Source organism: Mollisia scopiformis (assembly GCF_001500285.1).
Source record: "Mollisia scopiformis unplaced genomic scaffold LY89scaffold_3, whole genome shotgun sequence".
In the NCBI taxonomy this organism is placed as follows: Eukaryota; Fungi; Ascomycota; class Leotiomycetes; order Helotiales; family Mollisiaceae; genus Mollisia; species Mollisia scopiformis.
In genome coordinates, this window is record NW_017263583.1 from 1,662,629 (window position 1) to 1,689,421 (window position 26,793).

Below are 26,793 nucleotides of genomic sequence, written 5' to 3' on the forward strand. Positions count from 1 at the left end.
CTTCGTGCAGTCAGGCGCCACCCTTCTTCTGACTGGAGAGCCTTTCCTTCTTGGCTCGAATGTCAGCCAATTGGTAGTCGAGCCTTTCTCTCCATCTGCATAGCAGACGCAGTCTCAGCCGGTGGGCGATGTCGCAGCTTTCGCAACAGAACGAAGGACCCTCCGATGCCCAGACGACGCAACTCCAGTTCTTTCCTCAAGACAGCCCCACTGGAGGGCGTAATCAGGTCTACTACTCACCAAACAACTCATCTCCAACAGCACCAGATACTGGAAGGAGGTATGTAAAGTCTATTTTCATCGGCGGTGCTGCTACTGCTGCTGTTACCGCGTAAACGTGCACTACTGACCTGGATCCTCTCTCAAGGTCTCAGCGCAAGGCTGCTCCCAGTCCTCTCCAAACTAGTACCACAGCTACATCTCCACTGAGCAGTGTCACTCCTACCAGAACCACCTTTCCACGAAGTGGTGTCGATCACACTTCGCCGTCGTCGAGCTCAGTTCATCAGAGCCCTCAGCAACCTCGATCTCCCACGGAGCGTCTAGACGACCTGCTAGCCTCCGAAAAGAGCTTTTATACATCGGAAACCTCATCTGTAGACTCGCTACCAGAGGCAAATCCACCAAGGTAATAGAGATCTATGGCAGAGGAAGTGGTCTTGGCTCTAACTTACTGTTGTGTAGATACGCTCGTCCTGTCAACGAAACGAATGAGGCCACACGAAGTGTATCCGATCCTGTCCTAACCTCTAAGCCGCCAGGAGGCTTCTCTACTGGCACGCGACCAACAATGGCGGCCAACAATCCAGCACATAGGGCGGAAATGGGTCGAGCACCTCCTCGAACATCCTCGATCGATTCTGCCATTTCCTCACTGTCAGGCCATGGACACTCGAAGAGCGGTTCGCAAGACATGAAGTCAGACGGTTCAGCAGATATCGCGAGTCTCATTAGGGCAGCAGGAAGTCCTGAGGCCCTCATACAACACTTGCTGGAAAATAAACAGTCAATTTCGGCACAGAATGCCCAACTATGGCGTTTGGTAGACAAGCAGAGAGCAATGATTTTGGGTCTGAACAAGGATCTTGATCGAGCAGTAAAGGACAGGGAGCGTTATCGAAAGAAGTTTAAGGAGTTGGCGGCACAGCAGATCTCTAATCCTTCGCCAGTGGACTCAAACCCGGGAGTGCCTTCTGAAGCAGGATCAACAACTTCATCAGACACTCGGATTGTAGAAGTCTCGAAACCTACAGGTATGGAAGCATTGGTCTCTGCTGGCTTGAGAGATCCAGAACAAGATCATCCTCACTCGCCGATTGATGTCGCACTGGCTCCTTATCCTATCACTCCTCCCGCAATGCAGCTCCAAGCGCCCAGTCTTAACAATATGGTTGAAGCAGAGCACAAGATGCCATCTCCTACGCAGCATGCTTTCCAGCAATACAACCCGGATGCACCGCAAGCAGGATTTGAGGCCGGTCAGCAGCAGCGAAAGGCAGTTGACGTTGCGAGGGAAGTGCCATATAACGCGACTCTGCCACCATCACGAAGCCTTCCCTCGGATCCACCGAAAGGACCGCCACCCAACGTACCACCTCCAAGAGCACCAATGTCGAGTCAAACACCTTCTGTGGCCATCATTGGGGCGACTCCCAACCCTGATGAAGGCATAAAATCATTCCCTACACCACCTCGAAAAGCTCCACCGGCGCCTTTAAATTTGGGAAAGAAGAACGCAAGCTCACATTTGCGCCAGACTTCTGGTGCAGGAGAAGAGACAGACTCCGATTATGATGATATATTGGAAGTTGATGAACTGCCAGCATTTACGGAACGTGGCCGACGAAAGACAAGAGAAGAGGACGATAAAGAACGAGAAATCGCGGCTATGAAGGATGCGGAAATTCGAAGTTTGTCCAAGAAGAGTGCGAAGGGGTCAAAATCTCGGCCAACGACACCCAAGGAGTCAAAATTTTCCGTGAAAGCAGATCCAATGCCATTAAGTCCAAGGACCATTCCTATATCTCCACCAGATGCTCATCTACGCCATTTCTCTGGTTCTGAATCCAATTCAGGCTCGTTGGCTGGTGTGCTCAGCGAGGCTTCGGGACTGACGTCTGTATCCCCGCCTCTGATGAGTCCAGGTTTGCCCATGAGTCCCAGACCGATGGACCGACCCCCAGGATCTCCACTACCCCGTGGATCAAATCACTCTTCTGTCCATTCGCCACCAATGTCACCCCGAATGGGCGGTTTCCCAGGAGCTGTACCTCTGTCCCCACGTGCTCCTCGTCAGCCTATACCCCTCCCACCGAATACACCAATGTCAATTTCATCGCCGGGTGCGCCTAAAGGTGAACCTTTACAGCTGGTCTCACCGAAGCCTCTGATCATCGCAAAGAAGACAAGTGATAACGTAGATTCGAGTCCCAAGGATGACACCTCTCCAGTCACTATCACACCTTCAATTAAGAGCGGAGTATATAAAGGCCTAATCACCGAGGAATATCCGGATCTATTACTTCCGCCAAACGCTCTCCCATCGATAGATGTCAGAGTGGCATCTTCTCGCCTGAAGCCTTCTAGAGCTAGTATCATGTTTCCTAAGAATTTCGAAGAGGATCCTGTCTTTACGTTGGCTGTGTTCGCAAGATCTGACGGCAAAGAGTTGTGGAGAGTTGAGAAGGATTCTGCTTCGCTCGCCAACTTGGACCAAGTACTGAAGCAATCTCCAAACTTCACTGCCAAGACTCCAGAACGATCGTTGTTCAGTGGCCATGCACCTGCTAAGGTTGATGCTAGACGAGCAGCTCTGGACAAATATCTTGATGAAATGTTGAATACGCAAATGGACATGAACTCCGCTTTGGAGATTTGTCGATATCTCTCAACTAACACCATGGAGCCATATGCGGAAGACGTTCCTAGTCGTGACTCGGGTTCCGAAAGCCCAGTCAAGACTGGTCCAGGTGGAAGACCATTGAAGAATGGATATTTGACTAAGAGAGGCAAGAACTTCGGTGGCTGGAAGGCACGATACTTCGTCCTGGACGGACCTGTCTTCAAGTACTATGATGCTCCTGGTGGACCAAATCTCGGTGCAATCAAGTTGCAACATGCTCAGATTGGAAAGCAACAACAACAGTCTGACAACTCGTCTCCTTCACGTGGCGAAGATGATGTTGACAACCAATACCGCCACGCTTTCCTGATTTTGGAGCCGAAGCGGAAAGATTCATCGAGCCTTGTTCGCCATGTTCTGTGTGCTGAGAGCGATCAGGAGCGTGATGATTGGGTGGCTGCTCTGCTTTTATATGTTGACATCAAGGACGAGGAGGATGAGGAAGCTCCCGTTCAACATGATCGCACCAACTCTGCTGCATCTGGAAATGTCAATGGCTCTAAGTCCAAGAAGAAGATATATGCTGCGTCAACACGCAATCAACCTACACCTGATCCAGCCGATGATGGTCTTAGAGGCGTTAGCTACGAAAACACAAAGGCAGGCAATGTACCAGTCGGTGTCCGTAAGAACTCTAGCACGCCATCACCACCCACATATGGTTATGAACGAGATCCTCTGGCTCAATTGCCTCAATCCAAGAACATCTCAGCACCAAAGAATGCGCAGGTCATTCAAGATTCATCATCATGGGGAAACAGACAGAACATGCTAGCTCCAGCGGGACAAGACGAACGAATCAAGCAGAAGAAACGCAGCTTCTTCGGATTTGGTCCAAAGCCTCGGGCATCTGCTGACATGCAAGAACCGTCACCGAACGACTCAAATACTAATCTGTCGCAGCTGGCATATGAACAGCATGGACCGATCAGACCTGCATTCGGAGCGCCTTTGGGAGAAGCTGTGAGATACAACCATCCAGTCAACGTAGACATCGAGCTTCCTGCTGTTGTCTACCGATGTATTGAATATCTCGATGCAAAGAACGCGGCCGCTGAAGAGGGAATTTTCAGGTTGAGTGGTTCAAGTGTCGTGATCAAAGCACTCAAGGAACGCTTCAACAACGAGGGAGACATTAACCTGGTTACTGATGAGCAATACTACGATATTCACGCCGTTGCCTCACTCTTGAAGCAATATCTCAGAGAATTGCCACAGACAATCTTGACAAGAGAGCTCCACCTCGAATTTGTTGCTGTCACTGAACTCAACGATATGGATGAGAAGATCCGAGCCTTGAACGGACTTGTTCACAGACTCCCACGAGTCAATAATGCCCTCCTCAGATATCTCTCAGGCTTCCTGATCAATATTATCAATCACTCGGATCGAAACAAGATGACTGTTCGAAATGTTGGCATCGTCTTCTCGCCAACCCTCAACATTCCGCAACCCGTCTTCGCTTTGTTCTTGCAGAAATATGATGATATATTCGATCAAGAGCCGGACGAGCACGGGCCGGGAGTCGAAGTCACCGTGACAGCCCCCCCACTGACACCTGAGGATATCCGATCTCCCAGACGCCAGAAGTTCCAGGATCTTCCGACCCCATCGTATGATCAACAATCATTCCAACAAGCACATCCATTCCCAATGCCTCAACATTATCACCAGCGGCCACAGTATGATACTGGTTTCACCCCACTCCAGCCTGCGTATGAGCAAAAGCTTCAAGCTCCCACCATGGCGGGTCCAGAGTATGGTAGATCAGCTCCAACTTTAGCCGGCCCATCGTACGAACAGTTTGGAGGAAGTCAAACTCAAAGACAATATGGTGCGGAGAGTAGCAGTGGTAATAAGACCAAGAGACGTGAAAGTAGCATGTTCGGTATGAACATAGGCTTGGGTCCACGCAAACCTAGTAACAATCGGCTCAATGATGGCCGTAAGCACCCCTTTTCTCTTTCTAATATTTCCTTTCCTACAATATATAATTCTAACAGATGACCTCAGGTCTCGTTGACGAGGAATCTTTCTTCGATTAAAATACCCCACGAAGCTTGATACGAACGATGATAGAAGTGGAGATCTTTCTTCCTTCAATGCATAGATGGCGACCTTGGACTGGTGCCGAGACGTCCCGACCACGATTCATCATAAAGATGATGATTACTGTAATTACTAATGACTTCTTCCTTTACGCATTTCTTTTTACGACTGTACAATAGCATTCGAATGGTTCATACAATCTTGCATTCTGGCTGCGAGAACAGAAACGGCCGAGTTACTTTACTTCGTTTCAGCAAAGCGTTTCTTCTTTCAGCACAGCACAGGAGAGAGCAGAGGAGGTTTATACCCAGGTTGTTTTTAAGGCAGAGTTGGGGTTGGATGATTGCCTTTATTTGATTGTTCTTTTCCTAATGCACTGGCGATGGTGGTTGACTTCGGGCATTTTCATGGGGTGATTGATGGGATTTGTTTATGAATTTGAGAAAAGGAGCGAAGGAGGAATGAGAGAAGGAAAGAGATGCCTGTACGATTTGATTATGTGTGATGGATTGGTATGGTATTGTAAGGGTACTTGTTGATAAGTGGCGCATGATGTGAATGAAAGGGATGAACATATTCAGAGCCAAGCCGTGGAGTGTGACATGTCTGGAGATTGAGAGGCTCGCCGTGAGAAACGGGTCATGCTTTCATATCTTGCCTGTTCAATCTTTCATGACGGACGGTTCCAAGGCTATTGGGGAGAACTCTGTACTGCCAAACACTGATTTACGCTGCCAACGAAGCAGAGCAATTCAAAAGAACTACTTCAGCTGTCACATAGACTTATAACACTGTCTCGAATTGCTGTCCTCGGTGATGGTGGTAATCAATAACTGTATGTCTTTTCTCGTTAACATCTCCCCAACGTTCTTTAGAAGTTGTATCATTTCTCATTTATTGCTTGACAATTAGCAGATATTTGCGCAATTCTCGCAATCAGCGCCTTCCGCGCGATCAGCGCTTTGGGCGGGATATGCGCGTTTTGCGGATAGTGGCAATTCGCTGTTGTTGGGCATACAACACAATTCGCACTATATTCATAGTCTTTCACAACACTACCTACTATGCTATATTCAAGCCTCTCAATCATCTAAAGAGTTTCAGACATACGCTCAAGATTTTTTGTTGCACATCTTACACCGGACAAAGTGTTTCCGACAAGGCTGTGGTACGAGGCTTAACGCTATGTATACTTGTAACCTTTTGCATCAGTCAGTCTTACCCCTTAACCAAAGAAGTGAAGACTAAAGACTGTAAAAAGGCCTCAAGAAAGTCTATTGACCCCAGATATTCTAGACATTTCAAAATTTTGTTGCATATCTCACACCGGCCAAAGTAAACCCGACAAGGCTGTACTGTACTGTAACTACAAGGCTACCAAAACCAAGATCTCGCTAAACTCCCTAGCTCCACACACACGTGATCCACAAAGCCACATCGCGAAACTTTTCCCACCCCATCCACCTCGATATTTCTCCTCCATCGACAAACCCCAACGCCAACGCCATCACGACACCGTCAACCATGGCAGCAGAACGCAAGGAACGCAGCGGCATCGCCGTTGGATTGAACAAGGGCCACGTATGAATTATCCTCCTCTCCCGGGTTCCTCCAAGAGCTCTCAGCTCGCCGATTCTTCGCTCGTTTGCTCTTGTAAACTCGCAAGCAAGCAAGCTCGCCAGTCTCACCTCTTGGAGGATCTCAACTTCACGTCAGTTGCGATGGACCGGCTAACCCCTTCTTCAGAAGACAGAATCCCGCGTCGTCAAGCCGAGAGTCTCGCGCACCAAGGGACATCTCAGTAAGCGCACTGCGTTTGTCCGCGAGATTGTCAAGGAGGTTTCTGGGTACGTTTTTGTCTTCCTTCCCTCCTTCTTTCTATTTGTTTGGGTGGGGGCTGATGGGGAATTGACAGATTGGCTCCGTATGAGCGTCGTGTTATCGAGTTGTTGAGGAACAGCAAGGATAAGCGTGCGAGAAAGTTGGCGAAGAAGAGGGTATGTTACACTGATCCGTGCATGTGGTGGGATGAGGGCTAATGATGATGGTGTAGCTCGGTACTTTTGGTCGTGCGAAGGCGAAGGTTGATGAGTTGCAGCGGGTTATTGCTGAGTCGAGGAGAGCTGGTCATTAGATTCCTTTCTGAGATATCTCGATATGGTTGGGATGGATGGATGGGCGGAGTTGTATGAATGATACTTGCGTCAGTCAGTTGGTTGGTCGGCTTGCTCTTCGTCACGATGATTGCAGCAGCAGCAGCTATGGCAAATGGAAGCAATGAATGACATTCTACAACACAACAATTTTGCGGGTTCGAGAGAGTGAGAAAATGTGATTTATGCTATGTGGTCTTGATGCAGACCAAAAAGAGCAATAACGCCTCGCTATGATCAATGCTAACAGACATCCCGCAATACTCCCCTGACATTCATGAATTCATCACTTCTATGATCATGCATCTCATTTCTTGCCCAAACCCTTGAACCACTTTGGGATTCCCTTTTGCTTGCCTTCTCCTGAGCTCTCCTTGGGCTTCTCTTTTACGACTGGGGTTTTATCTTCTTCGCCAGCATCCACGCTTGGGATCTCTGGGACCGCAACCTCCCTTGCGGTCTGGGCATACTGAGGCTTCAAGATCGTCGCCTTTCTTACGCTCTCCCTCGCATCATCCTCCCAGTGGAAGTTGACCAGTACGCTCCTCTCGAAGCCCAAGTCCTTAATCAGCTTCTTCTCATCGTTCGATACGGTCTGGACTCCCTTCCCATTCCATACCAGCTTGAAGGGCTGATCTTCTGCTACAATGACGCCACGCACGAAGGCGTAGAGATGCGCACCAGTATCAGTAGCAGTAAATGGAGCCACAATGGAAGATTGATCAGGGAACCGGATCTTGATCGAGACTTCTTTCGTGTTTGCCAGCTTTTCTGCTCGTTCCTTGTTGACTCGCTCTTCTTCGGCATCAGAGAGTAAACGCTTGTTGTGAGTATTGTTCAGGAGACGACTTTGGTGGAGCTTGGCATGGGCGATGGTTGGCTCGTAGTCGGATTCGTTGTGAGGTGTGGTAGCAGCGAGAGGGACATGGGCGGATGGTGGGCGATACACGGATACAGGTCGTTGATCTGGTCCTAAGACTTGTTCTGGAGACGGAGATTTCTCAGCGGCGCGCTTGGAAGGTGTGAGTGGTGGTGGAAGGTCGCCGACGGTTTCTGGGTATGGTGATGGGTCTTCCGTTGTTGTGTTTGTTTCTGATGTGCCAGAAGTCATATCCACGTCCTTGGACTCTCCTTCGGAGGATGGGAGTCTTTGGAGAGCGTGTGTGATGGTCTCGACATCCTTTCGGGGTTCGACTTCCTCAGTGGCAGCAGCTTCTTCTTCCTTGAAGTACTTGCCGATTTCAGACATTGCTTCCTCCAGAGGTTGGTCTGTTGTCTTGAAGCTAAGTCGAATCAAAGCACTTCCCCCATTCATACCTAACTGAGCCAGAGTCTTTTGCAGATCCGCAAACGTCGATAGCTCTCTACCCATAATATTAAGATTAGGCATCTCGTAGAATATCCGTCCAGCACCTGAAGCTCCATTCTCTACTTTTGTGACACCTCTAGCAGTGAAGTTCAGGTTCGCTCCTCCACTTGACTCGAATTTCCGTAATATCAGCCATAATGTTGTATCACTAGGCACCTTATCCGTTAACCGTCCACCAGCCGCAGATGATGCTAGGGCTTCTGGTAATTGTAATGCTATCGAGACCGCAGACGGGGTTCGAGAAACTTGAACAAGCTCGAGCTTTGCTCCCGAGGCAAGACCTGTCTGTCTGAAAGTTCTCGAGAGGTCGATTGGCTTGTTATTGTTCCTGTAGACTGTTAGACTTTGCTTGTAACAGGAAGTAGGAGAACGTACTTGAGACCAAAGTTACTTGGGTTGAGGTTACTGAACTTCTTGCAGGCTTCCTCGAGGACTTCTGTCATGTATTTGCCTGGAGTGACTTTGACTTGGTGTCTTCTGTAATTGCCGTCCAACACAACGACATGAGAGGCCATGGTCGCGGATTGTCTTGGATAGTCCTAGGTTTCGTGGGGTCTACGAGAAATCTTCCTCTAGACAAAGGATCCTCCGAGCGACTGGGCTCCCAAGAAACTTTGTTGTGTCTTCAAAGTTCTCTTTGCTTCTCGAATCTTTGTCAGAAGCGGGCGTGGCGGGGTGTTGATAAAGCTTCGCAGAATGTAGCGCAGAAACGTATGATCTCAAAGGTGCAACTTTTCTACAGTAGAGTGAATATGAACATGGAATGAGGAAGGACAAACATGCAAGCGAAGCTTGGAATTTCAAATGTTGGTGTTTGCAATAAATCCCATATTCGTTATGTGGTGCCTGAATCTGATTAGTCCGAGCTTTTTGAAGCTCGACGTGAGGTGCGGACGCGTGCGCCTTGTCTACCTGCAGGAACTCTATTTCGAAATACAGGCCAGCCTCACTTTCTCCACATCACCATCCGCGAAGCTCTCTGCAACCCCGAATAGACTTCTTTAAGCTCTATCCACCTCTCAAGATACCCTCAATCGCAATAACTCCGTCAAAATGGTACGCATTCCCCCTTCACTCTGCCATGAAACACCGCGCTGACCTCGTGCTCCAACAGAGCTCCCCATTCTCAATCAGTATGCCCTCCCCTCCTTCCTTCCGCTCGATTCTCTAACACCTCTCAAGATGGTGGCGCCTGCGTAGCAATGGTAGGCAAAGACTGCGTCGCCATAGCCTGCGATCTCCGCCTCGGCCTCCAATCCCTAACCGTCTCCAACAACTTCCCCAAAATCTTCTCCTACGGCGACGTCTACCTAGGTCTCACCGGCCTCGCCACCGACGTGTCGACGGTCAGCGATCTCTTCCGCTACAAAGTCAACATGTACCGTCTCCGCGAAGAGCGAAACATCTCTCCTTCCACAATGGCGAACTTGGTTAGCAGTTCCCTGTACGAGAAGAGATTCGGTCCCTATTTCGTGTCGCCGGTCGTTGCGGGCATTGATCAGAAGACGGGCAAGCCGTTTATTTGCGGGTTTGATAGTATTGGGTGTATTGATTTTGCGAAGGACTTTATTGTCAGTGGGACGGCGAGTGATCAGTTGTTTGGTACCTGCGAGGGGCTTTGGGAGCCGGATCTTGTGAGTCTTTTTTCTGTGTCTAGGATGGGCGAGAGTGCTAATGGGGGGTCTGTAGGCACCAGAGGATCTGTTCGAGACTATCTCGCAAGCTTTACTGAATGCTGTGGACAGAGATGCGTTGTCGGGTTGGGGTGCACACGTCTACATTATCGAGAAGGACAAGGTCACTAAGCGATTATTGAAGGGCAGACAGGATTAGAGGGTTTGGAGGAGATTGTTGGCTGGACGTGGATGGATGGTGAAGGGCGTTGGGATGAGATGAAGGTCAAGACACAGTTGCTGAGAATAGAGACCTTCAGCACGTCTTGTGTATACTAAGCATTCATGGCATTATGCTAGATGAGAGCAAAACGACAACCTTTACGATACTAATCCTGATTCCCAGACTGTAGTTTCACTTGAACTCCCTCAGCCAAAGCTTTTCGAAGCTATAATAAGACCAATAGTTGGTGCGGACTTCTGATTTGACACATGCAATAGCAGAACAAGGATTTGAAGCAAATAAGTACATTTTTGTTCTATATCTACTATCTAGTAATTTACAGCCCTATTCGGGGATCATGATCTTTATTGCCTTCCATGATCTATTCTTTCTTTGCTCTAATCTGCGCCACTGGTGCTTTCTCGATGAACATTTGTCTCTCGACGAATTTGAGCACCTCGTCAATCAGACTACGATATGTTAGTGATTATCATCCCTAAAAGTGGATCGTTTAGAGAACTTACATGACGGGCGCACTTATCACCAATACAGCTTGCCACTCTGCCCAGTTGAGAGGTAGGATAGAGAACAATGTCTGCAGAACTGGAGTGTAGAGCAGAGCAAAGTGCAAGGCCATTGACAATGCGATGGCATACACCAGCATCATGTTTTCCCAAAGAGGAAGTGTAAGAAGGGACTCGCTAGACGACAATGCATTCATGGCGTTGAACATCTCAATGACAACGAGGATCGAAAGCGAGACGGTAGATGCCGATTTTGCCATATCGTTCGAGAACATCTGGCAGCCAATCTCTGAGAATTGTGAGGAGCAGCGATGGAAATGCGATAGCTTGTAGAAGGTGATTTGTGGTCCCTCGCTGTAGAACATGAACCACCAAGCATAACCAGCTACCGTAGCAAGACCAACGTAGATACCGATGACCATATAACGGAAGAACAACCAACCGCCAATGAGGGCTTCGTCGCGCTTTCTTGGTGCTCTTCTCATAACATCGTGGTCTGGGGGATTGAAAGAAAGAGCTGTCGCGGGAAGACCATCGGTTACAAGGTTGACCCAAAGTAATTGAACAGGGATAAGAGCTTCTGGCATGCCAACGGCTGCTGTGAGGAAGATGGACACGACCTCGCCGATGTTAGATGAGATGAGATATCTGATGAACTGTTGAGTGTTGTTGTAGATCGAACGACCCTCTTCAACAGCGACCTCAATCGTAGCGAAGTTGTCATCAGCAAGAACCATGTCTGCTGCCAATTTTGCAACATCGGTTCCAGATCCCATGGCGACACCAATATCAGCTTTCTTCAAAGCAGGTGCATCGTTGACACCGTCGCCAGTCATGGCAACGACCTCCCCAGCGGACTGTAGGAGATCCACGAGTTTCGACTTGTGACTCGGCTCAACACGAGAGAAGAGAGAGGCCCTCTTAGCTGCTTCCAGTTGCTCGCTCTCGCTCAAGTTGTCGAATTCTCGGCCAGTGTAGCTCTTGCCCTTCAAATCTTCATACTCGCTGAAGACACCGATTTGACGGCAGATGGTTTCAGCGGTGTTGCGGTTGTCGCCGGTAATGACAATGACTCTAATACCGGCTTCCTTGCACTTTCTGATAGAACCAGCTACTTCGGGACGAGGAGGATCGAGCATGCCAACAAGACCAAGGAGGGTGAGGTTCTGCTCAAGTTGGAGATACTCTTGAGTGGATTTAGCCTTCTTCAACAGAAGGTTCGATGCCACGTCGTCAACGCTAGCCAAAGCAATAACTCGAAGTCCTCTGTTTCCGTAATCCACGACTTCCTTCAACAATAACTCGGAAAGACTCTTGGACAAGGCAACTTTCTTGCCATTGGCTCCTACAAGGACAGAGGTACAGCGATCAATGATGCTCTCAGGTGCTCCTTTGACAAGAAGCTTCTGTTGGCTCTTGTTCCCTACGAGGACGGACATACTTTTTCTGTCTCTAGAGAACTCGTAGGTGGAAATGCGTGGGCTTCTCTTTTCGTACCAAGAGCTAGCAAGATGCAGACAATCTTGAGCGGCACTACCAGCTTTTGCCTGATTCTGAGCTGCATCCTGAGTACCAATCTTTTCAACAAGGACACGTAGTGCTCCTTCAGTAGGCTCGCCAACGTTGGAATAAGTTCCAGATTTGGATTCAAAGGCAAGTTGAGCATCGTTACAGAGCGCTGCCACCTCGGCCATTTGGAAAACAGTGTTTGACTTGTTGGCCACATCGGCGACTATTTTGCCTTTCGACGAGATGTTTCCGTGGGGAGAGAAAGTGGTGCCTTCAACGTCTAGCTCTTCAAGGTCGTTTCCAGCTTCGTTGATGTACACAATCTTATTGACACTCATCTGATTGGTAGTCAAAGTGCCAGTCTTGTCAGAGCAGATAACGCTGCAGCTACCAAGCGTTTCAACGGAAGGCAGACTTCGGACAACAGCATTCTTAGCAGCCATCTTTCTGGTTCCAAGAGCGAGACATGTTGTGATAACAACAGCCAAACCTTCTGGAATAGCTGCAACACCGAGTGATACAGCAATCTTGAGGTAGTAAATCGCGCCCTTGGCCCAGCTTCCATGAGTAGGGTCGGCAAAGTGGGGAATGTTGATAAGCCAGACAATGATGCATATGACCGAGATCACTTTGGCCAGAGTATCGCCAAAATCATTAAGCTTTTGCTTCAATGGCGTCGGTTCAGAAATTTGAGCAGTAATGCTTTCGTGGATATCTCCAATAGCAGTGTTTGATCCAGTCAAGACCACAATTGCTGTAGCATGACCAGTAACCACAGTGGTTCCAGAAAAGAGAGTGTTGATTTGGTCTTGCTTGACAGCCTTCAGATCTAGTACTGCGGCAGTATCCTTTCCAACACTCTCGCTTTCTCCGGTGAGGATGGCTTGGTCCACTGCAAAGCTGTTACTTTGAATAGCAAGAACTCTGCAATCTGCTGGTATTCTGTCTCCTACAGCCACTGAAATTATATCTCCTGGTACCAATTCCTCGGCTCGAATCCTTGTGATTTTTCCATTTCGAATGACCTTGGCCTCGTTCGCAGAGTACTCTTGAAGAGCAGCAATGGCTTTCTCTGCGCTACTCTCTTGGGATACGCCTACGACGGCATTAAGAATTAAGATTGTCAGGATCTAGGAATGTAATGTTAGTAGGGATTTTAGAGGCGATTTTCGAGGAGATTATACGCACAACTGCAGGGTCCACAAAAGCTGTCCAGCCTCCATCTTCTTCGAAAAGCGCGAGGACGAATGAAATTGCTGCAGATCCTAGCAAAATAATAACAAGTTGATCTTTGAACTGTTCGAGGATGAGCTCCCAGATTGGCGTTGGAGGGTCTTCTGCGATAGCTGCGGAACAATCAGTCTTTGGTCTATTCTTGCTTCAAGTTGCAAGCTGAAGCTGGCGCAGCGCAAAGATAGATTTCAGCCTACCATTGCGACCATGTTTCTCTTTTGAGGCTTGGACTTGGGAGTCTGTTAGTCCTTGTGTCTCAGACACCGAGAAGAACTTCAGGACCTCTTCCGTAGATTTCGCATATGCGTCTAACATTTTGACTGGAACGTGGGGGAGCTGTAAGGTATGGACCGGGTCGCGGCTAACAGTTTATGTTTGGCAGGGCATGTATGACGAAAAATATCCTTGCTAATGAGCGTTTGCAAGAATACGAACAATTTGTATGAAAGGTAAAGACGAAAGCCCCAGCGATCAGAGAAGATCTTCAATTGTTGCTTGGTAAGTTTGCCGTCGAAAATCTACAAGTGTCCTCTATTTCGAGGCTGTTCTAGCCTGGATTAGCTGGCCGAGCCTCAAGCGAGCTCGGTATCGTAGCACGTTGACCGATTGGCGCTCCTGATGGAGAAGGTGGGATGTCACGTTTCTGGCACTGCATTCGGGATGCATTCCCGCTGTCAACAGGGACATTGTGGTGAAGCTGGTTGACAATGTTCCGAGAAGTCGATATCAGTATCAGAGACTAAGTTGAGCCGCATCGCTCCCCAGGTCTTGTAGTTGCAATATCATGGTAAGGACCTTATCTGGTGGAGCGCCTTCATGCGAATGAAACAGCCAACCATAGTGAGTTCGCATCAGCCAGATCAGATTAGCTAACAATTCTCCGCCGCTCTCAGACATTCCCGTCGTTCTCTCATGTCTCTCATGAGAATCATTCACCCAGTGTAGCCAGGTCCAGCCATCGAACCTCAAAGTCAAAGCTCACCGCGATTTGATCGCCATGATCTATCGACCAGCTTATGGGAAGTAAGAATTCCTTCTTCTAGTCACTAATGTACAAATAACTTTTTCCCACCGAATTTTGCCAGCACCCTTAATAAGATGTTCTTGTTCGCGACTACAGTACCAGAGTGACTGGGGAGAGGATGATACCGTACCAATCTTCTATCAACTGTGGCTTGAATCGAGCCTAAGTCTGCTTGGCTTACATAAGTTGCGGTACTTCAGGCCAGGGAGACGGATGCCGAGTCCGGATTCGGAGACGATTCAAGGACTGTGGATGGCCTCACGGACTGTTGCCTTGTGACACCAGACTGAAATCTTCAGAACCTGGTCGTTGGGCAGTCAACATTTACATGTGACCCCATTGGCCAGCACTTTTTGCCAGCACATTAAATCCTTGCCAACCACAAGGCAGAATCGGACAATATAGAGTGATAAGAGGGTTCTCGGTGGTGTTTGTTTGGGACCCAGCGACCACTCATATCTGATATATGAGATGTAGAAGATCATCGGAGGAACGGGACAAACCAGGCATCAGAGGCTGGCTGGCAGTCAAATGACGTGCACTAGGCAAGGAGGAGGAGCAAGAGAGATTATTGTTATGCTCCGCTCCCCTTCGCAAGATTCAAGCAGTGCTCAGATGTTGTTGACTATGCGCCTTGATTCGAGTCTTGGGAAATGATAGGACTGAGGAAGGACTTCCCTCCATGTTCCATGACCAGAAAGATGTGTTGTCAGGGCATATGTAAGGTAGGTATTTCATGCTGGCTGGTGAGGGACACGTGATGCTCTTTTCCATGATTTATGAAGATGTAACAGTCCCGGCCGTTGCTTGATGACGGATAGGACAATAGAATAATTAGAAGTAAAGTGAATCCCAATAACGTGCATCGACTCGACTATATCGTCGGTCTATACGGCTCATCCGCAGCTGATCCGCAGGAGGTGAATTTGCCCATTTGGTGGTTCTCGCTTGATGCCAAGCGTTGACAATCCGCGCTACGCTACCGCACTTCGTTGCCCAAGGCCATCAACCTTTCGAGAACAAGACCGTCATTTTCCAAACACAACAGAATTGCACGTCCAGACTCATCACAAATACCACCATCTTCGTCGTTGCAGATACATTCCACAATGACTAACGAGGTAAGCTCCCTTCAAACCCAAATCTCTCCACGTCACTTCTTTTGCGGGTCCAAGTTTGGTTCCCCTCCATTGACTCCTTCCCTTATCCACGCGCGTTCATGTCTCCCTCACACGCCTCTCCGATCTGTTGAGTATACTCTGCTAACTGCTGTGTTATCATGTAGCGTGAAAGGTTCGATCTACTCCCTCTTCGCCTTTGAGCGTCGACCTGATGTTGATACTAATACCCGCATAGCAAGACCTTCCTCGCGAGGCTCTGCGAGCAGGCCGAGCGTTACGATGAGATGGTTACGTACATGAAGGAGGTTGCTAAGGTGCGCGACGCGTTCGGCTACCGGGGACGATTGCTGACACGGTGCGCAGTTGGGTGGTGAGCTCACTGTCGACGAGCGAAACCTGTTGTCTGTCGCGTACAAGAACGTCGTCGGTACTCGTCGTGCTTCTTGGCGAATCATTAGCTCTATTGAGCAAAAGGAGGAGTCCAAGGGTGAGGGAATCTTGTACCATCCTCGCCAGTCCTGTTGCTGACTTACTTCCAGGTACCGACAAGCACGTTTCCACCATCCGAGACTACCGTCAAAAGATCGAAACCGAACTTGAGAAGGTCTGCCAAGATGTTCTTGATGTCCTCGACGAGTCCTTGATTCCCAAGGCCGAGTCTGGAGAGTCCAAGGTCTTCTACCACAAGATGTACGTCTTATCGTCGCAATCATATCATGTCACGCAGAGATACATTTACTGACTCCTACCCTAGGAAGGGCGATTACCACCGTTACTTGGCTGAGTTCGCATCCGGTGAGAAGCGTAAGGTTGCTGCTACCGCTGCCCACGAGGCTTACAAGGTATGACATGTTTGCAATAATTAGTAGAAAAGTGCTGATGAATGTTGTACAGAACGCAACCGACGTCGCTCAGACCGAACTCACCCCAACCCACCCCATCCGTCTTGGCTTGGCCCTTAACTTCTCCGTCTTCTACTATGAGATCCTCAACTCCCCCGATCGTGCATGCCACCTTGCCAAGCAAGCTTTCGACGATGCCATTGCGGAGCTCGACTCTCTCTCCGAGGAGTCCTACCGTGACAGCACCCTCATCATGCAACTCCTCCGCGACAACCTTACTCTCTGGACCTCTTCAGATAGTGCTGATGCTGAGGCTGCACCAGCTGAAGCACCAAAGGACGCTGAGAAGGCTGCCGAGCCCGAGGTTAAGGCTGAGGAACCAAAGGAAGCCCCACCCGCCACCGAACAATCTTAGATCTCACCTCTCGCGAATCTCCTCGTCTCGTTTTCATATGCTTCTTGATCTTGCTGGAGTGGCTGGTATACCCGGCTTGCTGGTGGAGTGATTGCAGCATGGGTAGGGGGATGGGAGTTGATATGAAAAGCAGATTGAGTGCCTGTTTGCGAATTGCGATTTGCGAATACACCATCCTGCGGACTTACGATCATGTTTTCCTTTCTGGTTGCGATGCTTTCTTTATCTGCGGTCTTTCACGTCAGAGGCGTGCTTTGTGGATGGAGTCTAAAGCTTCTGAAGCGGACGTCTTTGATATTGGAATGCATTTCTTCACAAGAGCTTCGACGGCACGTGTTTTCTAGGGAGATCCTGTTGGCAATTTGGTACTTTCCAAAACCTCTCTATCTACGTTGCTTCTTGTTGTTTGCTCTGGTGGTTGTGCTTTCCGACTAGATATCCCTCGGATTTCTTACATCCCACTTGCGTTGTCGTCATAGCGAATAGCCTCTCCCTTGCTCGTTGCTTTAACGTAGCTAGCAGGATGAATTCTCCACACCGTTTGTCTCAATATGCTTGTGAAGTGATTTGTCCATATGTGATCAGTCTAGAATGAAGACCTCCTAATATGCCAGTTGTCATGATAATAACCCCACATTGTCCTTGCTTTGCCATCGTGAGACTATCACTCGCACTCACTTGTACAACCCATATGTCGTGATATAATCCTGGTACTTCTCTCGTGCTCAAATCAGAACTATTTTCAAGTTAAAGATAATAAAGATAAGTTTTGATAGTGATTGAGCACCTAAACTGTCCATATGTCGTGACACAATCCTAGCGCTTTACTTTTGTTCAAGTCAGAACTAGTTTTGTCAACTCAAATCACCCACCTGTCGTTACTGAATTATCCCGACTTCTTATTAAAACTTATCCACGAGATTTTACATGCCTCAGGAAACAGGAGCGTTGTCGATTGATTGTAGTGAATTACCATCTCACAACCTTGCTCGACCAGGCCGATTCACTACGCGTTACCGGCCTCAGGTGTGCGAATCATCTGTTCACTGGATTGAGTCGCATCTCGACAATCTTGCTTGACCACCAGGTATAAATACTTCGTCGCCTTCGTGGCCGTCGTCCGTCGCACCAAACTTGGCGAGAGTCAGATGGCCTAGATGGGCTCCGGAGCCGAGGAAGAATCAGGGCTCCCGGTGTAGATGAGATGATCTTTGTAGAATTTTTTTTGTGAGAATATCTCGATTCCGTTGACAACGGTGTTGATATGCCTTCATCGTTCACCCACCATCTCTCCTCCCCTCCTCTTCCTTTTTCTCCTTCCCACCACTCCTTAGCAACCTAGCTGCCCGCTCCAACCTTTCCCTCCTCTCCCTCAATACATCATCCTCGCTCTCCTCACTTCCAAACTGTAAACTACTTTCCCTCTCCCTGTCCCCTTCGTGAACCCCTGCTCCTTTATCATACATCTCCGTCCTATCCCCATTCTGGCCCTCGGCTTTAGAATTCTTGTTCAAAGACAGAGGAGACGAGATAAAAGAGCGACGAAGAATCTTCTTCCAGAATGATGGTAGAGAAATTGGGGGCGAGGTGTATACTTGTTCGGTGGGGGTGAAGGAGCGGCTGACTTCTGAGCGCCAGATCTCGATTTGTGGGGCTGGTCTGCGGGGGTTGGGCATTTGTTGTGGGATTGGGTGTAACGGAGGATATGTATCAATGGGTGGAAGGGCGGTATTCAGTGTATGTATGGAACAAGAGAAGGTGGTAAATGAGATCAGGCGATAGGATGGCCTTGATTTTTTTTGGTGGGAGTGTTAGATTGGATGGAATGGGCAGTACTCAAAACTGATTTACAAAGTGTTTCCCTTTGCTATTGTTGGTGACATGAAAAGGGAAGAAAGATGAGTTCGGTAAATAAAAACACGCGGAAGGCTATCACGTGGATGAATCGAGGTCAGTCTTTATGGTATTCATGAGAGTACAGTAGTGGGGACATTCAGTTATCCTAGTTGAAGAGCTATATAACGAGATCGCTTTGTTGATTTGTGTTACGGTCTACGTTTCTATTAAGTTAGTAGCAATATTACCTCTGATCATAAATCTTAAAGCTCCGAGGTTGAAGGTTGGTGAAGTAGTGTACCGGGTACTCTTACACGCTCTTTGTTCAGTGATAATCCAATACTATATATCTGGTGGTCTATATGGAGGACAATTCGCAAGGTTCAAGTTTAGAGGTGGATGAAGATGCTAATATCTGTGGTTGGCGTCATCGGTTCACGTCACAGCCTCAAAAAAGTCACAAGCAGAGCATACTGGTATAAATGTGTCGGTAACACAGCGTAAGAAGGCCACGTTGGCAACTCGTAAATTCAAAGGTGTACTTGCGACTCAGGAGTGAGGAGCTCAAAGAACAAGATCTTATTAAGAATTACACTCGATTGAGAGCAATGCAAATTCTGCACACAAAATTCTTATCCTCCTAGTCTCTCAAGAATGATGTAGACACAGCTTCTTGCCGTTCTGCTCGTATTGTCATACTTTATCGCATTGATTTTCCCGCTCAAAGTTTTCGCAAACCAAACACAAAAACGTAATACCCCGTCATCTTGAGTATCTCTGCAGGTGTTCGGCGCCTTGGCTGTGGGATACACAATCGAACACGACTCAACACGACAACACAGACACCTTTCAAAGTACAAAGCAGGGGGAATGATATGATCTGAACTGGAAATCCAAAGTAAGTGTTCGAAGCCGAAAGCATTTTCCCCCATCGACTGTGTGCGAACAAGAGCCTAGAGCAAAAGATATTTGAGGCTGATTGTGTAGCTATGGACAGGATGGAGATATTGCCAGAACGATAATTTACTTGAAAGCGCAAAGTTAGATATTTCAGGTTGCTGGAAGTACCAAGCAAGTACCCACGGTGTCAGATCGCACGTAGGCGCAGGGTGCATAGACACAAAGAAAGTAATAGACGTCTTCAGGATCCTGCTGCACCAAGGGAGGAAGTATAAAGAATGTGAGAAATGCAGCTTCAAATGAGATTGAAAAATATGTTCTAGCAGCGCAGAACATTCGAAGAGGCTTCAGATTGGGTCATGTTGAGATCATGCTCTAGAAGAGCGTTCATTCTCTTCCTATTATATGTGATACTGAGTATCGATCATCACCAGCCTATGGAAGGAGAAAAATCAGAATCGTTCCTTCGCGATAGATCTTTTCATAGCAGAAGATGACACTAGTCTCAATGCCGTTAGAGATGCGGCCGCTCATCTAGATGAGGCTGAATCTCGCTCAGCCTGCGAAGATCGTTCGCATTGTTTTCGCGCATTGGATCAGGCTCTTCGTCTTTCACTCGTTCACAAGACACATCCAACGCGATCTCATCACAATCGTCGATTGCAAATCCACTCTCGCGACAATGAGTGACTTCAATTACGGAGGCACAGACGAGGAGTCTGCCGAGATCAAGAAGCTCAATGCTGAAGTGGTATGTGCTCCAAAGCTCCGAGGACGTCGCTGGACGACCTGTATTGTTCTGCTGCTAACAGGCGCAAAGCTCGAGGACACCGATAACTTCGAGAATTGGGAAAAGCTTGTTCGCGCTGCGGAGCAATTGGAAGGTGGCCTAAACCGAAACTCCAGCCCCCAAGCGATTGCAACCACACGAGATGCCTACGATAGATTCCTAGCCAAGTTTCCGCTCCTATTCGGCTACTGGAAGAAATATGCGGATTTGGAGTTCTCCATTGCTGGCACAGAGGCTGCTGAAATGGTGGGTTGGAAAGTGAACCACAAAAGATCGCACGCTGACAAGGGCTAGGTCTTTGAGAGAGGAGTCGCAAGCATTACAACATCTGTCGACCTATGGACCGACTACTGCTCCTTCAAGGTCGAGACGAGCCATGATCCAGACGTGATCAGAGAGTAAGTATACTGGACTCTTTCCTTCCCTTTAACACAGACTGCGACGGATGCGATCACGACGGTTGTGAGCACTGCATTTTGGATATCACAGGTCGCAGACGGTGAGATGCCAAAAGAGTCGCTCTACTTTGATATCTTCTCACCCACATGATCAGGTTCTTTTCTTCTATCACACGTTCGCTTTTATATCGTACCACTGCACACATCTTCGAAGCGGATGGAATTTGAGGGCACCAGTTCAAGCACACTACCCTTCCCGTATTTGCACTCCTTGCTACCTTTGCGCTCCCTTCTCCTTCTCGCACGAAAAACCGTTAACACTTTGTCACAGGCTTTTCGAACGTGGTGCTAGCTGTGTTGGCTTGGACTTCCTCTCTCATCCTTTCTGGGACAAGTACCTAGAATTTGAAGAACGAGTTGAGGGCCACGACAAGATTTTCTCCATCCTCTTTCGAGTCACCAAGATTCCTATGCACCAGTATGCTCGTTACTTTGAGCGATTTCGCCAACTTGCCCACACCCGTCCTCTAGCTGAGCTTGTACCAGCCGAGACATTGGCTTCATTCCGTGCCGAGGTTGAAGATGACAATTCTAATTATCAACATGGCCCCAAAGGTGAAATGGAGATCGAACGAGAGGTCCGAACCAAGATAGACAATTATCATCTCGACAGCTTCAGTCGTACGCAAACTGAGACTACGAAGCGTTGGACTTATGAGTCTGAGATCAAGCGACCATATTTCCATGTCACCGAGTTGGACTATCAACAATTGGCCAACTGGAGAAAGTACCTTGACTTTGAAGAAGCAGAAGGTGATTACTCTCGAACAGTCTTCCTGTATGAAAGATGCTTGGTCACCTGCGCATTCTATGACGAGTTCTGGTTCCGATACGCAAGATGGTTGCTGGCACAAGAGAAGAAGGAAGAAGAAGTGCGAAATGTTTACCAACGAGCCAGTACGCTTTATGTACCAATCGGCAGACCTGGTATTCGTTTGCAATACGCCTACTTTGAGGAGATGTCTGATCGTGTTGATGTGGCTCGTGATATTCACCAAGCTATCTTGGATATCATGCCTGGTCACGTTGAAACAGTCGTGTCATGGGCAAATCTCGAGCGGAGACAAGCCGGTCTTGAGGCTGCTATTCAGGTCTACAAGAATCAGATTGACAACCCACAAGTTGATCTCTTTGCCAAGGCTGCATTCGTTGCTGAATGGGCGATCCTACTGTGGAAGATTCAAGGCTCTGTTGATGAAGCACGACAGGTTTTCCAGAAGAACCAGCAGTGGTATCTTCAAAGCCGACACTTCTGGATGAAGTACCTCGAATTTGAAATTGCCCAACCAACGAGTGCTGCCACGGAGACTGAGCATTACGCTCGCATCAAGCAAGTTAACGGGGATATGATCAACAGGAGTCGCATGGCCTTGTCGACGAAGAAAGACCTGAGCAGCTACTACCTCGGTTATCTACTACAAAGAGGCACCAAGGACGCCATGAAGGAGTTCTTGAAGATCGATAAGGAGTTGAACGGGTAAGCAATCATCATGCTGTTGACAGAATTGAGGCTAACAAAGACACAGACCTGTTTCTGTTCAGCCCGTCCACCTTCGGCCTACTGCTACCAGCTCCGGAAACCAATCATCCAGCAAGAGCTTAGAGAATGGCCACGGTCCAGGTGAAGTTGACGAAGCTACTCTGCGAAAAGGGGAGGTCAAGTACAGCTCTTACTTCCAAGAAGCACGCGAGCTACCACCCAACGCTCAAGGCCTTGCACCATTCCTTTGAATTGTACATCTTTGCTAGGAGGTCATCTCTTGCATTTAGCTACACCCTCCATCGGCGCTTACTTCTGGTTGGATGGATCTTCGCTTGTACAAATAGGGGGTTTCTGCTGCTTTTGCTCACGCTCCAGTTGGGAGCTGGTTTGTTACGCAAAGACGGAGATGTACTTTAGCTAGCTACGGGGGCTACATTACATCGATGCGAATCGTTTGTGCGATCAGTCCCTAGAGCAATCTCAAGAAACGAATAAGATAGCTTTGACTGCAAATTTTCTACCCTCGCTGATGTCTATAATCACGTCGTGATCTCTTTATAGCTAGTGCTCAACCTCGAACCAACTCGCCCTTCTCAACCATTTCATTCAAAACCCTATCCGCGACTCTAAAAGCCTCCATCCCAGCCGGCATTCCACAATACGCACTGTTGTCCAAACATTAACTATTTCATCCATCAATTGAAACAGATACTCAACTCACCTAGCCTGCAACAACGCCTCCCGAATCTCAACCTCACTCGCCCCATTCCTCACTGCGCCCCTAACATGCGTCCCAAGCTCAATCCACTTCCCCAACGCCGTCAACATGACCAGATTCAACAAACTTCTATCACGAAGCGAAAGTCCCGGTCGAGTCCAGATTGTGCCCCAGGCTGATTCCTATCATCTTTTGTCAGTACCTTGTCCATACCCACATAAGAAGAGGAAAGAAGGAAAGGAAAACAAACAGTAGCAAACTGCTGCAACGGCCTCATGAAATCACTGCTCCCTTTCTCTAAAGTGGTAGCGACGTAATCTTCCCCGACGACTTTCTTGCGCATCTCGTAGCCTTGGGCGTAGAGGGTTTTGTGGACGGGGTCGTCCATGTTGTTTTTGGAGAGGGGGGTGCTGGAGTTGGTTGTGTTCTGGTGGGTTTGCTGGTTAGTGGTTAGGAACTAGATAGCATAGGTATGGTATGGTATGGGGGGAGGAAGGGGTACCGTGGGACGTAGATGCTCGTAGGGGTGAGGGTACAGATTCGGGCTTCCGGATTCGGGACCGTAACGTCCACCAGCTGGGTTGGGCAACATCTTGCAAGATCTGCCTTCGAATTATGTGACCGCAAATCGTCTTGATGCTTAGGTCTCCAGTTCACCTGTAACAGGTGATGAACGAAAAAAGTCTAGTGTTCGATAAACGAGGAGGCGTTTCGTTTGAGTTGCCCATGCCGCCAAAGTGCGGGGAAGCCAGACTAGCGCGAACTCTACCCCGGGTTCTGGCCAAACAGGAGGACGCATGAGGATGAACGGGGTTAGAGCGTATGTAACCAGGAATTAGTCTTGGTTAGTTTCACCGTCGAGGTTATTTCGACGTCTTTCTTCTCTCTCTCTCTATCTTATACATGAAATATACTTCGTGAGTTGAAGGTTATTTTTACAACGGCAGGTGAGGTAGGTCAGAGTATGACGGCATACCAGCACAGTTTCGAAAATGTTTCTTAATTCAATGACGCTATAGTACTCTTACATCTTAACACAGGGAACACAGCAAACCTCAATACATCTCTCACCATGGTCTCCTCTCAGCAACAAAGCAATCTACGATCTAAATCTTCATTCCGTCTAAAAACTCCTCTATACCCAGTCTAACCATCAACGAGATAGCACATGTACGGAGTGGGGTATCGTCGTTCATCTAAGCATTGGTGGGCTTGAATGTCATCTTTTCAGTCGATTCAGCGAACGGAACACCGAGCTCGAAAAGCTTGGTGATGACGGCGGAGAAGTCCTTGAAGAAGAGGTCGTTGTCTTTGGCGTACTTCTCGACCCATGGTCTGAAGGACTTGTCGGTGATGAGAGCCATGTCGGTTGGCAGCATCATGAGAGACTTGGAAGTCTTGTCTTCGTACTGGGGGCTGTTAGCAGATACTCTGGCAACGAAATGGCAACAGAATGCAAAAGTGCGTACCTGCTTAGGACCATTCCACTTCTTCCAGCTCCACTTCTCCTTCAGAAGAAGGTCATAGTAATCATTAGTGACCACAGTTGGAGAGAAAGTCCAGGGACCTTCGAAACCACTTCGATCGGTGTGGCAACGACCAAGAGCATGGGCACCACTCAAAGCAACAATCTCCTGGTCATTGAACCCCATTCGATAGAAGATGTCCCGCAAATGCTTGTTACCCTGCGAAGCATCCGGTAGACGTCCATCCGGCGTGCAAGCAGCAATATCCTTATCAAGTCTTCCCGGTCTGTACGGAATCGTCGGGCCCTGCATCTCCTGAATCGCACAAACACCAGACAAGATCCAAAGATCAGAGTACGAGATCCACGGGAACTTCTCTGTACAAAACATCATCAGCATACATTTCCCCACTTATGGCAGAAAGCAAGAAGACCATACGCTTCACAGGCTCGAGGAAATCTCTCGCGGCCTTCAATCCCGCATTCGCACCATGATCTCCCTCTGGCGCAAACCGCATCGTAGCACCATTCGACCCTCCAGTCCCCGTCTCTTTGTCGAATGTCCCGCTGGCATGCCACGCCAATCGCACCAAGACCGGTCCGTACGAGCCATCATCATAATCATCCTTCTCCTCCAACCGCTCCGCCACCTCGTTATACACCTTCTGATAGTCCTCAAACCTGGGGGTGAAGATGCCCTTTGTCTCGCCCGAGGATCCAGATAGCAGGGAGCCGTTGCCTTGGGTGTAGAAGTAGTATCCTGCTCCACCGAGGGCAAGAGCTCCTACACCGATCAGGAGACCGCTCGACGAGGATTTCGTGGGCTCCGAGGCATATCCGCGGCGTTGGCAGCGGAATGTCTGGCGGGAGACAGTGAGGAGGGTATTACGGGTACCAGTCCTGAACGCAGACGAGGCGCGGGCGAAAGTTCGAGTTGCGGAAGCCATCTTCTATTCAATTGATCGTGTATCTCAATTCCTCAAGAAAGAAAGAAAGGGAGCGAGAAAGGGACTGATGGAGAAGAAAATCAGATAGACGTTTAAATTCTGAGTCAAGAATGGATAGCTAAGAAGGCTAGCTCCGAACCTCATAGAAATTTATTTTATTCACGGCTCAAACCCCGACGACGCCCTTCAACAGCTCTCGAAACCGAACCCACCAAGGTAATCAACCCACTTTGCAAAGCACAATCCCGTTCCGTCGCGACGCGCCAGACTCCGATTATCTGAGTGACCCACTCGCCACCCACCAATGAGCACGTTCATGAGTAATGTACCTTTTTTCCACGTGGAACTGCTTTCTCATCACTAAATTCTAGATTTTGCCGTGCCTGGGATTTTATTTGCGTGGTTTTATACCGAGGAGCGTCATGGAAGGGCGTTCAAGGACTCCGATAACGGCATAACAAAATCAGGGGTCCTTTGCAGGCAGGGCTGAACCACAAATTTTGAACCTCAGAAATGGAACTTGGGTTCGCCGCTCTTCCACTTTTATGCGAGTTCCGCTCCGAGCTCTTGTTCCGTCGTCAGCGTAGATCTTCTTCTCTTGATTCGCTGACGATTCCTCGGAGTTCATTATTCAGATGATCATGTGATCCTTACTAAACTTCATCCTTTGGAGAAGTCTAGACTCTGTTGCGGCGAAGATGATTAGTAAGAGGTTGCTGTTTACCATAGTTGCTGGAGTTTGGGATGCTTAGAAGATGTTGGTGTGACACGAGAACTATGAAGGGCGAATCTCACCATGGTGGCGAGGCTCAAGAGCTGAAATGAGTTTCTGCCTAGTCTGCCATTCTACGAGCAGGTTACGCCTTTAGAGCGAATTTGTAGTGCCGTGTGACTATGGGTGACGCAAATTTACAATTGCCAAGATGTCAGGCCATATTTTGATATTTAGTTAAAATGCGATGTTAGCCGATCAAAATATTGTACCATGTAAGGGGGGACTTATGAGACGTAGGTTCGGTTATAACAAACCATATGAGATGGAGATGAAGATAAGATAGTTTGTTGCATGAAGTAATCACATTTCTCTCCTCTCATCTAGACCTCTATGTCTAAACCCGCCCGGTAACGCAAAGCTCTATCCCGTCACGGACCAGCTTTAGAAAGAGCAATGCATTTTAGTACCCCTTTATCCGTTCGCAATGACCACCCAGCAAAAATC

The 26,793-nt window shown here is 48.4% G+C and overlaps 11 protein-coding genes across 11 annotated transcripts; 5 read left to right on the forward strand and 6 right to left on the reverse strand.

Annotated features, from left to right (window-relative positions):
* LY89DRAFT_311590 (uncharacterized protein) lies at window positions 1–4,996 on the forward strand. Its single transcript, XM_018206638.1, has 3 exons — window positions 1–280; window positions 368–628; window positions 685–4,996. Exons 1-3 carry the CDS (start codon window positions 129–131, stop codon window positions 4,907–4,909), a joined length of 4,638 nt encoding a protein of 1,545 aa, XP_018077186.1. The 5' UTR covers window positions 1–128; the 3' UTR covers window positions 4,910–4,996.
* Window positions 4,997–6,475: 1,479 nt separating this feature from the next.
* On the forward strand, window positions 6,476–7,361 carry LY89DRAFT_607669 (60S ribosomal protein L36; the record flags this gene model as incomplete). The annotated part of the gene is made up of 4 exons (XM_018210471.1): window positions 6,476–6,532; window positions 6,698–6,798; window positions 6,867–6,948; window positions 7,005–7,361. 4 exons carry the CDS (start codon window positions 6,476–6,478, stop codon window positions 7,083–7,085), a joined length of 321 nt encoding a protein of 106 aa, XP_018077187.1. The 3' UTR covers window positions 7,086–7,361.
* On the reverse strand, window positions 7,275–9,321 carry LY89DRAFT_607672 (uncharacterized protein). Its single transcript, XM_018210472.1, has 2 exons — window positions 8,849–9,321; window positions 7,275–8,801 (listed from the first exon to the last, which is right to left on the reverse strand). Exons 1-2 carry the CDS (start codon window positions 8,986–8,988, stop codon window positions 7,412–7,414), a joined length of 1,530 nt encoding a protein of 509 aa, XP_018077188.1. The 5' UTR covers window positions 8,989–9,321; the 3' UTR covers window positions 7,275–7,411.
* Window positions 9,322–9,384: 63 nt separating this feature from the next.
* Window positions 9,385–10,309, forward strand: LY89DRAFT_680922 (proteasome subunit beta type-3; the record flags this gene model as incomplete). Its single annotated transcript, XM_018214171.1, has 4 exons — window positions 9,385–9,529; window positions 9,588–9,606; window positions 9,656–10,107; window positions 10,163–10,309. Exons 1-4 carry the CDS (start codon window positions 9,527–9,529, stop codon window positions 10,304–10,306), a joined length of 618 nt encoding a protein of 205 aa, XP_018077189.1. The 5' UTR covers window positions 9,385–9,526.
* Window positions 10,310–10,614: 305 nt separating this feature from the next.
* On the reverse strand, window positions 10,615–14,106 carry LY89DRAFT_637136 (calcium ATPase). The gene is made up of 4 exons (XM_018211516.1): window positions 13,773–14,106; window positions 13,531–13,688; window positions 10,834–13,472; window positions 10,615–10,779 (listed from the first exon to the last, which is right to left on the reverse strand). Exons 1-4 carry the CDS (start codon window positions 13,888–13,890, stop codon window positions 10,692–10,694), a joined length of 3,003 nt encoding a protein of 1,000 aa, XP_018077190.1. The 5' UTR covers window positions 13,891–14,106; the 3' UTR covers window positions 10,615–10,691.
* A 1,435-nt stretch (window positions 14,107–15,541) lies between these two features.
* LY89DRAFT_311691 (14-3-3 protein) lies at window positions 15,542–17,073 on the forward strand. Its single transcript, XM_018206639.1, has 7 exons — window positions 15,542–15,720; window positions 15,885–15,892; window positions 15,956–16,034; window positions 16,084–16,207; window positions 16,260–16,410; window positions 16,475–16,562; window positions 16,615–17,073. Exons 1-7 carry the CDS (start codon window positions 15,709–15,711, stop codon window positions 16,975–16,977), a joined length of 825 nt encoding a protein of 274 aa, XP_018077191.1. The 5' UTR covers window positions 15,542–15,708; the 3' UTR covers window positions 16,978–17,073.
* A 1,181-nt stretch (window positions 17,074–18,254) lies between these two features.
* LY89DRAFT_664621 (uncharacterized protein) lies at window positions 18,255–18,653 on the reverse strand (the record flags this gene model as incomplete). The annotated part of the gene is made up of 1 exon (XM_018212788.1): window positions 18,255–18,653. The coding sequence occupies one exon, from the start codon at window positions 18,651–18,653 to the stop codon at window positions 18,255–18,257; it is 399 nt and encodes a 132-aa protein (XP_018077192.1).
* Window positions 18,654–19,335: 682 nt separating this feature from the next.
* LY89DRAFT_680927 (uncharacterized protein) lies at window positions 19,336–20,006 on the reverse strand. The gene has a single exon (XM_018214172.1). The coding sequence runs from the start codon at window positions 19,733–19,735 to the stop codon at window positions 19,535–19,537; it is 201 nt and encodes a 66-aa protein (XP_018077193.1). The 5' UTR covers window positions 19,736–20,006; the 3' UTR covers window positions 19,336–19,534.
* Window positions 20,007–20,395: 389 nt separating this feature from the next.
* Window positions 20,396–22,692, forward strand: LY89DRAFT_575001 (uncharacterized protein; the record flags this gene model as incomplete). The annotated part of the gene is made up of 5 exons (XM_018208776.1): window positions 20,396–20,464; window positions 20,534–20,749; window positions 20,798–20,901; window positions 21,233–22,438; window positions 22,488–22,692. 5 exons carry the CDS (start codon window positions 20,396–20,398, stop codon window positions 22,690–22,692), a joined length of 1,800 nt encoding a protein of 599 aa, XP_018077194.1.
* Window positions 22,693–22,837: 145 nt separating this feature from the next.
* Window positions 22,838–23,866, reverse strand: LY89DRAFT_680929 (CMD-domain-containing protein). Its single transcript, XM_018214173.1, has 4 exons — window positions 23,665–23,866; window positions 23,413–23,589; window positions 23,166–23,344; window positions 22,838–23,109 (listed from the first exon to the last, which is right to left on the reverse strand). The coding sequence occupies exons 1-4, from the start codon at window positions 23,752–23,754 to the stop codon at window positions 23,013–23,015; spliced, it is 543 nt and encodes a 180-aa protein (XP_018077195.1). The 5' UTR covers window positions 23,755–23,866; the 3' UTR covers window positions 22,838–23,012.
* Window positions 23,867–24,358: 492 nt separating this feature from the next.
* On the reverse strand, window positions 24,359–25,574 carry LY89DRAFT_728952 (mitochondrial putative cytochrome c peroxidase; the record flags this gene model as incomplete). Its single annotated transcript, XM_018219327.1, has 3 exons — window positions 24,359–24,571; window positions 24,632–25,005; window positions 25,067–25,574. The coding sequence occupies 3 exons, from the start codon at window positions 25,572–25,574 to the stop codon at window positions 24,359–24,361; spliced, it is 1,095 nt and encodes a 364-aa protein (XP_018077196.1).
* Between the last annotated feature and the right edge of the window lie 1,219 nt (window positions 25,575–26,793).

Coding starts and splice junctions, on each gene's coding strand:
- LY89DRAFT_680929 (XM_018214173.1), bottom strand. CDS start 23,754: ATGTTGCCCAACCCAGCTGGTGGACGTTACGGTCCCGAATCCGGAAGC. Junction 23,345..23,412: donor CGTTGCAGCAGTTTGCTACT/GTTTGTTTTCCT, acceptor AAAAGATGATAG/GAATCAGCCTGGGGCACAAT. Junction 23,110..23,165: donor GAGGCGTTGTTGCAGGCTAG/GTGAGTTGAGTA, acceptor TTTGGACAACAG/TGCGTATTGTGGAATGCCGG.
- LY89DRAFT_311590 (XM_018206638.1), top strand. CDS start 129: ATGTCGCAGCTTTCGCAACAGAACGAAGGACCCTCCGATGCCCAGACG. Junction 281..367: donor GCACCAGATACTGGAAGGAG/GTATGTAAAGTC, acceptor TCCTCTCTCAAG/GTCTCAGCGCAAGGCTGCTC. Junction 629..684: donor CCAGAGGCAAATCCACCAAG/GTAATAGAGATC, acceptor ACTGTTGTGTAG/ATACGCTCGTCCTGTCAACG.
- LY89DRAFT_607672 (XM_018210472.1), bottom strand. CDS start 8,988: ATGGCCTCTCATGTCGTTGTGTTGGACGGCAATTACAGAAGACACCAA. Junction 8,802..8,848: donor CCAAGTAACTTTGGTCTCAA/GTACGTTCTCCT, acceptor AACAGTCTACAG/GAACAATAACAAGCCAATCG.
- LY89DRAFT_311691 (XM_018206639.1), top strand. Junction 16,035..16,083: donor ACATGAAGGAGGTTGCTAAG/GTGCGCGACGCG, acceptor CACGGTGCGCAG/TTGGGTGGTGAGCTCACTGT. Junction 16,208..16,259: donor GCAAAAGGAGGAGTCCAAGG/GTGAGGGAATCT, acceptor ACTTACTTCCAG/GTACCGACAAGCACGTTTCC.
- LY89DRAFT_680927 (XM_018214172.1), bottom strand. CDS start 19,735: ATGCTTTCGGCTTCGAACACTTACTTTGGATTTCCAGTTCAGATCATA.
- LY89DRAFT_637136 (XM_018211516.1), bottom strand. CDS start 13,890: ATGTTAGACGCATATGCGAAATCTACGGAAGAGGTCCTGAAGTTCTTC. Junction 13,473..13,530: donor CTTTTGTGGACCCTGCAGTT/GTGCGTATAATC, acceptor TTACATTCCTAG/ATCCTGACAATCTTAATTCT. Junction 10,780..10,833: donor GTGATAAGTGCGCCCGTCAT/GTAAGTTCTCTA, acceptor AACATATCGTAG/TCTGATTGACGAGGTGCTCA.